The sequence below is a fragment of the Anabrus simplex genome, chromosome 2 (assembly GCF_040414725.1).
Source record: "Anabrus simplex isolate iqAnaSimp1 chromosome 2, ASM4041472v1, whole genome shotgun sequence".
Classification (NCBI taxonomy): Eukaryota; Metazoa; Arthropoda; class Insecta; order Orthoptera; family Tettigoniidae; genus Anabrus; species Anabrus simplex.
Genome location: NC_090266.1, coordinates 638,531,410 through 638,544,473, shown reverse-complemented (window position 1 = coordinate 638,544,473; position 13,064 = coordinate 638,531,410). Strand labels below are relative to the sequence as shown.

Genomic DNA, 13,064 nt, shown 5'->3' with positions numbered 1-13,064 from the left:
TGACTGTGGCTTCACAGAGGAGGGTTTTGTTCACCTGTATCAGCAGATCTTAAGTGATCTGTGATTGTTCTGTAACATAATGAACTGACACACCACACAACTACATGAAGAGAGTCTATCTACACCTGGACATGGCTCACGACTGATGAAATGGAAAAAGGGGAGTCGTGTAGCAGATCACGACCCTAGGTGACACAAATGCTGATGAATATGATGATAATGACACATGTACTGCAGAAATAATCAGTGATAAACCAGGATGAATGCCAAATACAGGTAATAGAAATTAAATTTATGAGAAGTTTGTTAGACAAGGCCTTAATTAGCACATTAAATAAGATGGTTGCATGGATGCCTTGCTACCAGTCAGCATGCATTCGTCTCTCTTTGATAATTTCGTTTAACACCACTGTTAACCTGCTTGTTGTTTTAAGGGGCCTAACATCGAAGGTCATCGGCCCCCACTGTTAACCAACTTGCTGCATTGCAACTTTCGTCTGAGTCAGTGACTTTTCCTGACTGTCTCAAATCAGTTTTGACTTCAGTGAGGATTTGTTTTTGTTTGATGTTACATGCCATCAGTAAATACTTCAATCTCTGTGTCAGGAACATGGTCTGTTTTTCATTCCAGTCTGTATCATTTGACCAGAGATGAAGAGCAATGTAAACAGTGTATTTTGTTAACATGGATAACTATTCACAGTGAGAAAGAAGTTAGGCATTCCATCCCTCCCTTGCTTGTGTAACAGGGTTTTGCTGATACTCATTTTAGAAGGATGTCTATATTTATACATTTAAATTAACTTGATAAAATGCCTTTCACATATAAAAACTAATTAAGAAATCACCATGGTAATATTCTAGTGTAAGTTTTGTGTGTATATGTATAGTGATTTAAATATGCCACAAATGAAACAGTAGTAATAAATGAACAAATGGTTTTTAACTACTTAGAAAGATACATACCTCAGCAAAAGTCGTGAGAAGAGAAACCGACATTACGGGAAGATATTTGCAGAATACATTGTTCAAGTAACTCACTACAGTTGGAATCACTTTCGTACTGGTTGAAACGTAAGGAGGCTGAGCAAGCAGCTCACAATCCAACCGGGTTCTTCTATTGTTGGGCTATAAATATAAATAAACCAGGGGGAATGAACAAGTATATCAGTTACAAAGATGATTTGTATGTTCTTCACATTTCACAACAGGCAATGAATCTAATTTGGCATGGAAAAAAAGAAGTTAGGCAAAAGTGAAAAATCTCAAGAAGTACTATGAAATTAACACACCACATTTTGAAGAATTCTTAAGTAGATACACTGGTAAAAATATGAAAGACAACATTTCTTCAGCATGTCCCAATTATTTCCAGAGCTGCTCAATCTGCCCTGGCTTATTCCGATTTTGGCCAGAGGTTAAAGGCTGGATGCCCTTCTTGATGTCATGCAACTTTTTATGAATAATTATAATCCAAGAATCACAAGGATTCAAGTCTCAGGCATCCAAGTCTCAAGATAGCAGCTAAGCCACCAATAAATATTTCAAATATGAAAGGTGATTACAAAAATGTAAGGATGTGGATTAATGCACCCTCACAGAGAAGTACATCTGGATTCATACCAAACAAAGGTAGAATCATTTATCTATACAGTGAATGTAACTGTGTCTTGTTATCCTTGTCTTGGTCACTGCTGCAGGTAAGGATATTCTGGTCAAGGATATTCTGTGTACCAAGATGATGTTAACATATTTGCTGAATATTCAGTGTGTGTGCATGTGCGCGCGCGTGCCTAAAGCCTCGATTCAATTTCAAACCTTTCTGCATTGTTCATACGGAGTGAGGGCATACGACACTGTGGATGTTGATTTGTACGTCAGATGAGGATGTTGATTTGTACGTCAGATGAGAACGTTGATAATTGAGCAGACCCCTTGGTGAAATTCAAGAGGAGTGCTGGGTTTCACCCTCTCCCTTTCTACTACAGCATCATGTATCACGTCATTCATTTCATCTCATTAACTCCTCTAAAGAATCTGACATCAGGTAGGACATCCAGTCATTCATTTCATCTCATTAACTCCCCTAAAGAGGCTGATGTCAGGTAAGACATCTAGTCATAAAAACTCGCTACGAAGATTCATCCATCTCGCTTCATACCCAACTCCATAAAGAAACTGGACAACAGTTGGACACACATACACAGTCGAATCACATTATTACGAACACCAGGTAAAAGTGCCCTCTGCAGCGTGCAGTCTTTGTTGTATGCCCCATAACATGGACTGGTGAAGCAGGTATACAATATAATGCAACCGACAGGGTAGCTGTACACATTGCACTTCTTGCTGTCATGGGTAAGAGTAGTAATTTAATTGAGTTGCATGAAGGGATTATCGTCCGCTTTTGGGCGAAGGAGGGCAGAATTTCAGAAACAACGTTCTTGTTTGAGAACTGTTTGCATGGTTCGGTGGTATCGTGTATCATGAGTGGACGAATGAAACCATTGGGAATAACCGTCATTGAAAATGTGCAGCTCAACGTGCCACTGATGTCTGAGGTGAACATCAACTATGACAGTGCAAGAAAGCCAACCGAGAGCTACAGTGGAACAGATCACCATCCAAATGAACCAGAGGGCATCCAAACACGTTTCTACCGCAACAGTTCACCAAACCCTTTTCTGTGAATGGGGCTCTGGAGTAGATGGAGTTCGACTGCACCCATGCTAGCACAGGTGCTTCGATGGAAACGACTGGAATTTGCTCGACAGTGTTGCGACTGGGCTGAAGCTGATTGACGACTGGTAGCCGCCTCTGATGATTTCACGTTTTCAGCTGCATAGAACAGAACATTAGGTTGACCTTAACTAACAACATATTTTGTAACTAATAATGTCTGGCGGGATATGTCGAAGAACCAACACCCTGCAACCACTGATGGATGAACACAAGGCATTGGGGACAGTGTTATGGTCTGGGGAATGTTCGAGGTTTCCGCTACATCTCATCATCCATACGGAAGGCACTCTTGATAGATTTTAATATGAATCCATCCTCGGCGATCACATCCACCTGCACATTATGATCGCCTTACCTCAGCAGCATGGGATCTTCCAGCCAGATGATGAACCTTGCCACATGCTAGAAGTGACTGGAAGAACACAAGACTTCACAGTTCTTCCCTCGCTCCCAAACAGCCCTGTTCTCAATCCAACTGAACATCTGTGGGACCACCTCGATAGTCCTGTTCAATTTTGGTCCCCTCATCCACACACTCTCCAACAGTTATGGGACGCACTGCAGACAGCATGGCTCGAGATACCCGTGGAGACTTATCAGCACCCGACTGAACCAATGCGAGCACATCCAGCCGCTGTCCCTGCTGTGAAGGGGGGTTACTCTGGACATTAGCAGCAGGTCATAATAATAAGATTCGACTGTGTGTATTTTTATAATGTACACTGCTAGGAAAAAAAAAAAAAAGAAAAGAAAAAAGCATGCAACATCCTCAAGGACAAGGTCATTTTATTCACAAGCAATGTGACAGGTAGCTCATCACTGCAGGAGTATATGATTACCAGGGTTGGGATTTTTAAATGCACACCTTTTTTGTTAGAGTAAATTAAAGCTATTCAGAAAGATATCACGGTGTGAAATTTTGTTTCTAGTTGCAAAAAGAGGCATTTTTCATGCACCTTTTTCCCTTTTTTCGGACCTTTATCCCTTTTTCCCCCAACCATTCCCATAATCCCCTTTTCCCCCTTTTTTCTGTTAAGTTTAATTCCAATTTATTCTATAAGATTTTGTAATCAATATAAAATATTTAACTTTCAATTAACGTCTCCTCAGCTTGCTGTGTACATGCGAATAGTAAGCCTACCTCTTTCAGAAACACCATGTGGGAATTGAAAGCACACCTGCAACAATGGAAAATAATTGTGTGTTCAACAAAACCTCTTTCTCTCTCTTTACTGCTATAATGTAGCCCGCAATAATGCAATTGACAATGAGTGATTCTATCCCACCAGAATCAGTAGCCTGCTGTTCGTGAATATGAATTTGTAACCATGAGAGGCGTCATCTGTTCGCATGGAGGCGGAGGCTGGTGACGCAGGGATGTCAGCAACCGCACCCACGTAGTTGCGAGAACTGAGACTGTGTCCTGCTCGAAGCTACTAGAAATCGCCGAGACAACAGTTCCAGCATGAATGAGAATATTCTGGTAACTGTCGTGGTGTTATAAGAGAGTGTGGACAGCAGGTGAGCGAGTGAGCACAAGAGTGAGTTGTGTGATAGTCACATTGAGTTGGCAAGTGAACTGGTCTTAACATTTTGTTCCATTACTAAACGAGTATACTACTAAATTTTACCATGCCAAAGGTGTCCAGTGCCTGATTTACTGCTCTGGCTCAGGAATTCAAACAAGATTTCATAGACACTGATGGAACTGTTATGTGATGTACTATTTGAGATTCAAGGATTTTGTTAGATGAATAACACCAGCGAGTTTGCATCAAACAACACATTTCCAGCTCTAAGCATCAAATGAATAAGACTCTTCACAAGCAAACAAATCGCAGCAACCTCTATTACAAAATGTGCTTCAACAGAGTTCTTCAAAAAGCCAAAATTTGAAGGAATTAAACACTGATTTGTGTTCAGCTCTTACAGAAGTAGGAATTCCACTCAATAAGGTGAACCATCCAGCCTTCAAGGGATTTCTTGAAAAATACACAAAGATGTCAATGCCCGATGAGAGTACTTTCCCTTAGCAGGAGAGAATGTTAAAAATATATGAGCTGCAGAAAGCCAATGCCAGTAGGCCTACAGTAATGCTATCGATTATGGACTTCTGCCAAAAACTCTGGCCTACTGGTATCGAGTTTGAAAAACTACTTCTTGTGGTTACGGACCAGCTGTTAAACAATTGAAACCTTTATTTCCTAAGCTGAAGCATGTGACATACTTAGCTCATGCCCTTCACAGGGTTTGTGAATCAATAAGGAACAAATACGACATCGCAAATCAATTCATCTCAGCCCTGAAGAAGATTCTACTGAAAGCTCCAAGCCGTGTTGTTGCCTACAGGGAAACCACTGGCCTGCCCCTTCCAAATATCCCGGTCATTACTCGCTGGGGATAGTGGATCGAGTGTGCTGCTATGTTGTGTGAGAATTCTGACAAAATTAGACAGTTTGTTGTTTTCTTTGGATCCAGTTGACGCAGGTGCAATTTCCAAGGCACAGCAACTTCTGTTAATGGAGAATATACATAATTTGCAGACAGAACTATATTGCATCCATAGTTACAAGTACCTGACTGCAGTTATTAAACAATTAGAACAAGTACTGGAAAAAGAAAAACAATGGAGGTTTTTTTTTTTTTTTTTTTTTTTTTTTAACCCTCCATGAGGGAATAGTTAGATGGCTTTGCCAAAGACAAACTTGAGTCTAGTCTTCAGAAGAATCCGGGCATTGAGGAATTCGCCATATCTGTAGGGTTGCCATTCCAAGTGAATACAAGGTTTGTTCCACTGGTTTCTGTGGATGTTGAAAGAAGCTTTAGAATCTACAAAGACATTCTATCTCTTAATAGAAACAGAGTTACTTTTAAAAATGTAGAGATAGTTAATGTCTTGAAGTACAACAACTTCGTGTTTTTTCCTTCTTTTGGTGAGTGATAATTTGATGTACTTGTTTGTAATTCAATAAACTAGAATAGAGGAATAGTTGAATTAGCTGAACAAGCCAACACCTTTTTGTCCCTATTTTACCTTACGTGAGCACCTTTTCCCTTCCTTCTTTCATCTGAAATTTGCACCTAAAAATCGTAACCCTGATGATTACAAATTCAGACCAAATCAAACACGTCACAGTAAAGGGTGCCCAAACAGTTGCATAAATACACAATATACACTCTTCTAGCAGCAATGCAAGCATGTATTTGCACATGCATATGATCATAAAGGTGCCAAATGCCATCCTGTGATAGATTGTTCCTAGCACTTGCAGCTTTTGATGCAATTAGGCAAAAGTTATTAGAGGCTCTGGAGAACGCATCAAGTTCCCGCTTCATCGCGTCCCACAAGTGTTCAATTGGCAAGAGATCCGGTGATCTTGCTGACGAGGGCAGCTGTTGTACACCATATAGAGCACGTTGCATCGCAGCAGCTGTATGTGGACGTGGAATGTCCCGCTGAAAAAGCATATCACCTTCCCATCGAAGAAATGGCAGTAGCATGGGGACAACAACCTGTGCAATTTAGTGGGCACTGGTTATATTACCCTGCAGAAACACCAACTGTGACAGCAAGTTGTAACTGATGGCCCCCCACACCATGAAGCCTGGGGTGGAACCTGGGTGTCATGGGCGAATGAACTCTGGAATAGGCCGCTCATCAGGTCTACGCCGTACATGTGTATCAGTTGCATACAGAGAATCTACTCTCATCACTGATAACAACAGAGTGCCAATCCCCCCTCCAGTCGACTCTTTCACAACACCAGAGTAGCAGTGCTTGGCAGTGTCGTCGTGTTAGTGGTAGCTTGGCCAGAAGCACACGCGATTTGTGATCCTGCTGCAAGCAGATTTTTCCCAATGGCCCTGGTGACATAGCAGGTGAAACATGTGGCCGGATTTCGTTCCCGGAAGATGTTTGGTCAGCCACCGCTGCTCGCATCATGCGCCGATCTTGAGGTGCGTCTGTACTATGCGGATGTCTGGAGCCTGGTCTAAGGGTGTGGGAATGTTCCACAGACCACTGCTATAAGCAGCGTCACACCACCAAACATTGTGCGAAACATGTGCAGAAATCTGTTCGATATGTCCATGCAGCTTCTGCAGGCCCACCATGCGACGATGTAAGGACCTTGACAGGGAAATCTGAAGAAATCATTGGCATTATGGAGAAAAGAGGATGTAGTATTAATGGGACTGAGCATCATAGAAGGAGAAAGGAAGAAAGAAAATGAGGAAAAGATGCATACTATGTTAGAGCAGTGAACAAAATGCAAGAAATGGTGCGAGGATGATAGTTAAAAGTGTTAGGAATAAAACACTGACTGTATTATTTACCTAACTTAATCAAGAATAACCCAATCAGCATGCATGCATGCACACACACAGTTATACTCTACAGTGAATGACAATGCTTCACTAATTACTGCCTATTGTCCTTACAAGGGGTCTTCGGCTGGCAGTCATTATATGGAATGGGCATCCTTCCATAATCTTGACTCGCTGGTCTCACCTTTCATTTCATTGCGTATACTTCATGGTCACTTCACACTGCAGCTTCATGCAGTCAGGCTTGAACGCACGTTTATTGCCTATCACAACAAATTATTGCTGTACACTAGGTTCAACTTCAGACAAGACCAATAACTTGCACAATAAACTCACGCGACTGCTCCACACACTGAACTCTCAGCTCACAACTTATAACCAACTCCGTCAAACTTAAGCAAGCAGAGACAGTGGATGTGCTGAGTGGCTAGTGTTGAGACATGGGCATTTCAGTGGAACAATATTGAGCAGTAATTGGAAGATGTCAGAGGAGCGTGAAGAGAAAAATGATTAGGAGAACAGAGAGTAAGAGTGATACGGAAAGTAAGAGGGAAGTAGCACTGGTGGCAGTTCTATTAATCATTGGGGGTGTGGAAATGAATCCAGGCCCTGCCCCAGGTGGCGCCTTTGGCTGGGTTGGAATCAAAGCAATTAAGGAGGTGGTTAAAGAGACTTGCCAAATTGACCAAGTTAAGGAAATTAAAAGGGACCGTTGAAGGCGATATATGATAAGAAGAGATGTAGGCCTATACAAGAAAAAATGAGAGAGATGACGTCAAAGGTGGAAAAGCGGAAGAAGTAGTCGCATTGAGAAAGGTGAAAAAGCTAGGAGGAGGAGTTGTGTAAGGTGGAGATGAAGCAAATAGTAGTCCGGAATGTACGAAGAAATCCATCTTTATTTATGCTGTTTAAGAGGGGACGAAAGAGAATAAAGTGGATTTAGTGTACAGGGTGGTGGAGTTGATCCAAAATAAAATGAAGATTAACATCAGTGAAGTGGACAATGACGATGTGGAAAGAGTAGGAAAAGTGAAAGCGAATAGGCCAATGAAGGCCAGGTTCTTATCTACCTTGATGGCCGATGTTGTGAGAAATGCAGAGAATTTACACAGTGAGAAAGTGTGGGTGAAAAGAGACATGGGGAGTGAAGGACGAACCACATTAGAATTTTAAGGAAGCACCTAGTGATAGCCAGGAATCGAGAACTGACAGCATACATCAGGGGCCAACAACTTGTGGTGGGGAATAGAAGATGGACTAGAATGTGGTCAGTGGTGAAGATCCAGGAAATAGATGGAGAACAAACAGGAAGGCTGTCTGCTTGCATGTTATAAATTTCATATTACAGCCCATGGTTCATGTACTCACGTCCTAGTTCGTGAACCATGGGCAACGGATGAGTGACCTCGTAAGTGGTCCTGAGAGTCGGGATACCAGTTGCTATGGAATGGGAGTGGGCATCTTAGACTTGGCCCTCCTTGTGCTCGGGTGGCTAGGACTACGCAATCCACCAGTGGTCCATAACCCGTTGAAGAGATCCTCACTTGGACTATGTGTTAGTAGGATAGCATCCTGCTTCATGAATTTACCGAGCTCAGAACATTTTAAGCAAGCCTCGGACCTATGGGAGTAACGGAGTCCCTCTCCCATTTGACAGGCGAGGGACTCCTTGGAAACAACTTGGCGAACGAAATGGAATTCGATGGGGAGCTATCAATATTAATGGGGCTTATGGGAGAAAGAAAGAACTGACTGAGTCAGCAAAGAGGATGCATCTGGATGTGCTAGGAGTAAGTGATATTCGGGTAAGGTGAGATAAGGAGGAAGAGATAGGAGATTATAAAGTGTACTTGATGGGTGTTAGAAAGGGAAGGGCAGAGTATAGGGTAGGGCTGCTTATCAGGATTACCATTGCACGCAACATAATTTCTGTTAGGCACGTAAATGAGTGAATGATGTGGGTAGATTTGGCAGTTGGAGGAATTAGGACGAGAATTGTCTCAGTGTATTCACCATGTGAGTGTGCAGATGAGGATGAAGTTGACAAGTTTTATGAAGCATTGAGTGACACCGTGGTCAGGGTCAACAACAAGGGTAGGATAGTGCTAATGGGTGATTTCAATGCAAGAGTTGGAAATAGAACTGAAGAATACGAAAGGGTGATTGGTAAATGTGGGGAAGATATGGAAGCTAATAGGAATGGGCAGCGTTTGCTGGACTTCTGTGCTAGTATGGGTTTAGCGGTTATGAATACATTCTTCAAGCATAAAGCTATTCACCGCTACACACAGGAGGCTAGGGGTACCAGATCCATAATAGACTATATCATAACCGACTTCGAATTCAGGAAATCTGTTAGGAATGTACAAGTTCTCCGGGGATTTTTCGATGATACAGACCACTATCTCATCTGTAGTGAATTAAGTATCTCTAGGCCTAGGATAGAGAAAGTGAAATCTGTCAGCAAACGGATAAGGGTAGAAAATCTCCAGAACGAGGAAATTAGAAGTACATGGATATGATTAGTGAGAAGTTTCGAACAGTAGACAGTAAGCACGTTCAAGATATAGAAAAAGAATGGGTGGCGTACAGGGATGCTGTAGTAGAAACAGCAAGGGAATGCCTAGGAACTGTGTATAAAGATGTAAAAAGGCAAACATCTTGGTGGAATGATGAAGTGAGATCAGCTTGTAAACGTAAAAAGAAGGCTTATTTTCTCCAAACAAGGGCCGAGGCAGACAGGGAATTGTACGTAGGTGACAGAAACAGAGCGAAACAAATAGTTGCTGAATCCAAAAAGAAGTCTTGGGAAGATTTTGGTAATTACCTGGAAAGACTAGGTCAAGCAGTAGGGAAACCTTTCTGGACGGTAATAAATTTTCTTAGGAAGGGAGGGAAAAAGGAAATGAACAATGTTTTGAGTAATTCAGGTGAACTCATAATAGATCCCAGGAGGTGGAGAGATGGAGGGAACATTTTGAACATCATCTCAACGTAAAAGGAAATCTTCCTGGTGGTGTTGCGAACAGACAAGCTCACAGGGAGGAGGAAAATGATGTTGGTGAAATTATGCTTGAGGAATTGGAAAGGATGGTAAATTAACTCCATTGTCATAAAGCAACAGGAACAGATTAAATTAGACCTGAAATGGTGAAGTATTGTGGGAAGGCAGGGATGAAATGGCTTCACAGAATGATCAGATTAGCATGGAGTGTTAGTAAGGTACCTTTAGATTGGACAAAAGCAGTAATTGCACCTATCTATATGCAAGGGAACAGGAAGGATTGCAACAACTATCCAGGTATCTCATGATTAGTGTACCAGGCATAGTAATCACTGGCATCTTGGAAGGGAGGGTGCGATCGGTCATTGAGAGGAAGTTGGGTGAAAACCAGTGTGGTTTCAGACCACAGAGGGGCTGTCAGGATCAGATTTCCAGTGCGCAGCAGGTAATTGAAAAATGCTACGAAATTAATAGGCAGTTGTGTTTATGTTTCATAGATGCAGAGAAGACATATGACAGGGTACCTAGGAAAAAGATGTTCGCCATACTGGGGGACTATGGAATTGAAGGTAGATTATTAAAATCGATCAACTGGGCTTCAGTGAGAACTGATGGTAGAACGAGTTCTTGGTTCAGAGTACTTACAAGGGTTAGATAAGGCTGTAATCTTTCACCTTCACTGTTCGTAGTTTTCATGGATCATCTGCTGAAAGGTATTAAATGGCAGGGAGGGATTCAGTTAGGTGGAAATGTAGTAAGCAGTCTGGCCTATGCTGACGACTTGGTCTTAATGGCAGATTGTGCCGAAAGCCTGCAGTCTAATATCTTGTAACTTGAAAATAGGTGCAATGAGTATGGTATGAAAATTATCCTCTCGAAGACTAAATTGATGTCAGTAGGTAAGAAATTCAACAGAATTGAATGTCAGATTGGTGATACAAAGCTAGAACAGCAAGATAATTTTAAGTATTTAGGTTGTGTGTTCTCCCAGGATGGTAATATAGTAAATGAAAGGTGTAGTAAAGCTAATGCAGTGAGCTTGCAGTTGCGATCAGCAGTATTCTTTAAGAAGGAAGTCAGCTCCCAGATGAAACTATCTTTACACTGGTCTATTTTCAGACCAACTTTGCTCTACGGGAGCGAAAGCTGGGTGGACTCAGGATATCTTATTCATAAGTTAGAAGTAACAGACATGAAAGTAGCGAGAATGATTGCTGGTACAAACAGGTGGGAACAATGGCAGGATGGTACTCTGAATGAGATAAATGCTAATTTAGGAATGAACTCGATGAAGCTGTACTCATAAACCGGCTTCAGTGGTGGTCATGTGAGGCGAATGGAGGATTATAGGTGCCTAGGAGAATAATGGACTCTGTTATGGAGGGTAAGAGAAGTAGAGGGAGACCAAGACGACATTGGTTAAATTCAGATTTTAACAATTTAAAGATAAGAGGTATAGAACTAAATGAGGCCACAGCATTAGTTGCAAATAGGGGATTGTGGCGACGTCTAATAAATTCACAGAGGCTTGCAGACTGAACGCTGAAAGGCGTAACAGTCTATAATGATAATGTATGTATGTACGTATGTATGTCTGTCCAACTTGTTGGCTGAATGGTCAGTTACTGGCCTTCGGATCAGAGGGTCCCGGGTTCGATTCCCGACCGGGTCGGGGATTTTAACCTTCATTGGTTAATTCCAATGGCTCGGGAGCTGGATGTTTTTGTTGTCCCTAATATCCCTGCAACGTACACACCACACATAACACTATCCTCCACTACAATAACACGCAGTTACCTACACATGGCAGACGCCGCCCACCCTCATCGGAGGGTCTGTCTTACAAGGGCTGCACCCTGCTAGAAATAGCCACACAATATTATTATTATTATGTAGAGCCCGTAATATCAAAGTGTCAACTTGTGAAAATTTAAATTATAATTCCACCTTTACAATACTGTAACTGTCTTTATTGAAAAGACTACATTAGACTACACTCGTGATACATGTTTCGTCCTCTTACAGGACATCTTCAGTCACACATACAAACATTGAAAATCAGGTGAGGACACGCTGAAATAAGTAAATAAAAAGTCTTTAGATATTGTGACGCGGCGAGTTGGCGTCTTGTCAATGTTGAATGTTAAAATGGTGCAGCATGAACATAATATGAAGCATGAAGTCCAGTTAAAACACAGATTAAAATGTTGTTATATGCATAGAATTGCCCAATTATAAAACACCATTAGTGGCTGTGCGAATAAAATTATATGCATATTGTACATAAAATAGTGTGATGATAATGCCACATTAAAATAGCTTTCTTGATTAAATAAAGAAGGTGGAGTTATACTGATGATGCAAGTTGAACTTGACTGTGTGTTGACAATATGGGCCTAAGAAAGAAAAAAATATGAATAAACTAAAGAAAAGATCAGTTGAAATATAAACCAAGTGCCTATCTGTTCACTCGCCTCCTTCCACGCCCTACGTCGACCACTCCACCTCAAGTGTTAAAGCTAACTGAGTGACATCCTCGAAGGTCGTTGGGGACTGACTAGGAGGGGAGGTTGAGGGGAGTTTGATGTAAGGGGAGAGGTGTGAGGTGAGGAGTTACTCACGCGCCTTCGTATAAAGAATTTATTGATTAACTCCTTGAAAAGTGTAATGATTTCCTCTGATATTTCATTAAGATTATAAATCAGGTTGCATTTTTGATCAATATTTATAAAAATGTTTTCCAAAATATTCAATAGATATCTTTTTTTTTTTTTTTTTTTTTTTTTTTTTTTTTTTTTTTTTTTTTTTGCTAGTGGTTTTACGTCACACCGGCAGATAGGTATTATGGCGACGATGGGACAGGAAGAGGCTAGGAGTGGGAAGGAAGCGGCCGTGGCCTTTAGGTACAGCCCCAGCATTTGCCTGGTGTGAAAATGGGAAACCAAGGAAAACCATTTTCAGGGCTGCCGACAGTGGGGTTCGAACCTACTAT

At 41.5% G+C, this 13,064-nt stretch overlaps 1 protein-coding gene across 1 annotated transcript in view; it reads right to left on the bottom strand.

The window, feature by feature from the left end:
• The window catches only part of Nup188 (nuclear pore complex protein Nup188), a 752,879-nt gene that overhangs the window by 335,527 nt on the left and 404,288 nt on the right, over positions 1-13,064 (bottom strand). Inside the window, exon 13 of the mRNA XM_067139287.2 lies at positions 967-1,128. Coding sequence (XP_066995388.2) covers positions 967-1,128 — 162 coding nt within the window. The remainder of the gene's footprint in view (positions 1-966; positions 1,129-13,064) is intronic.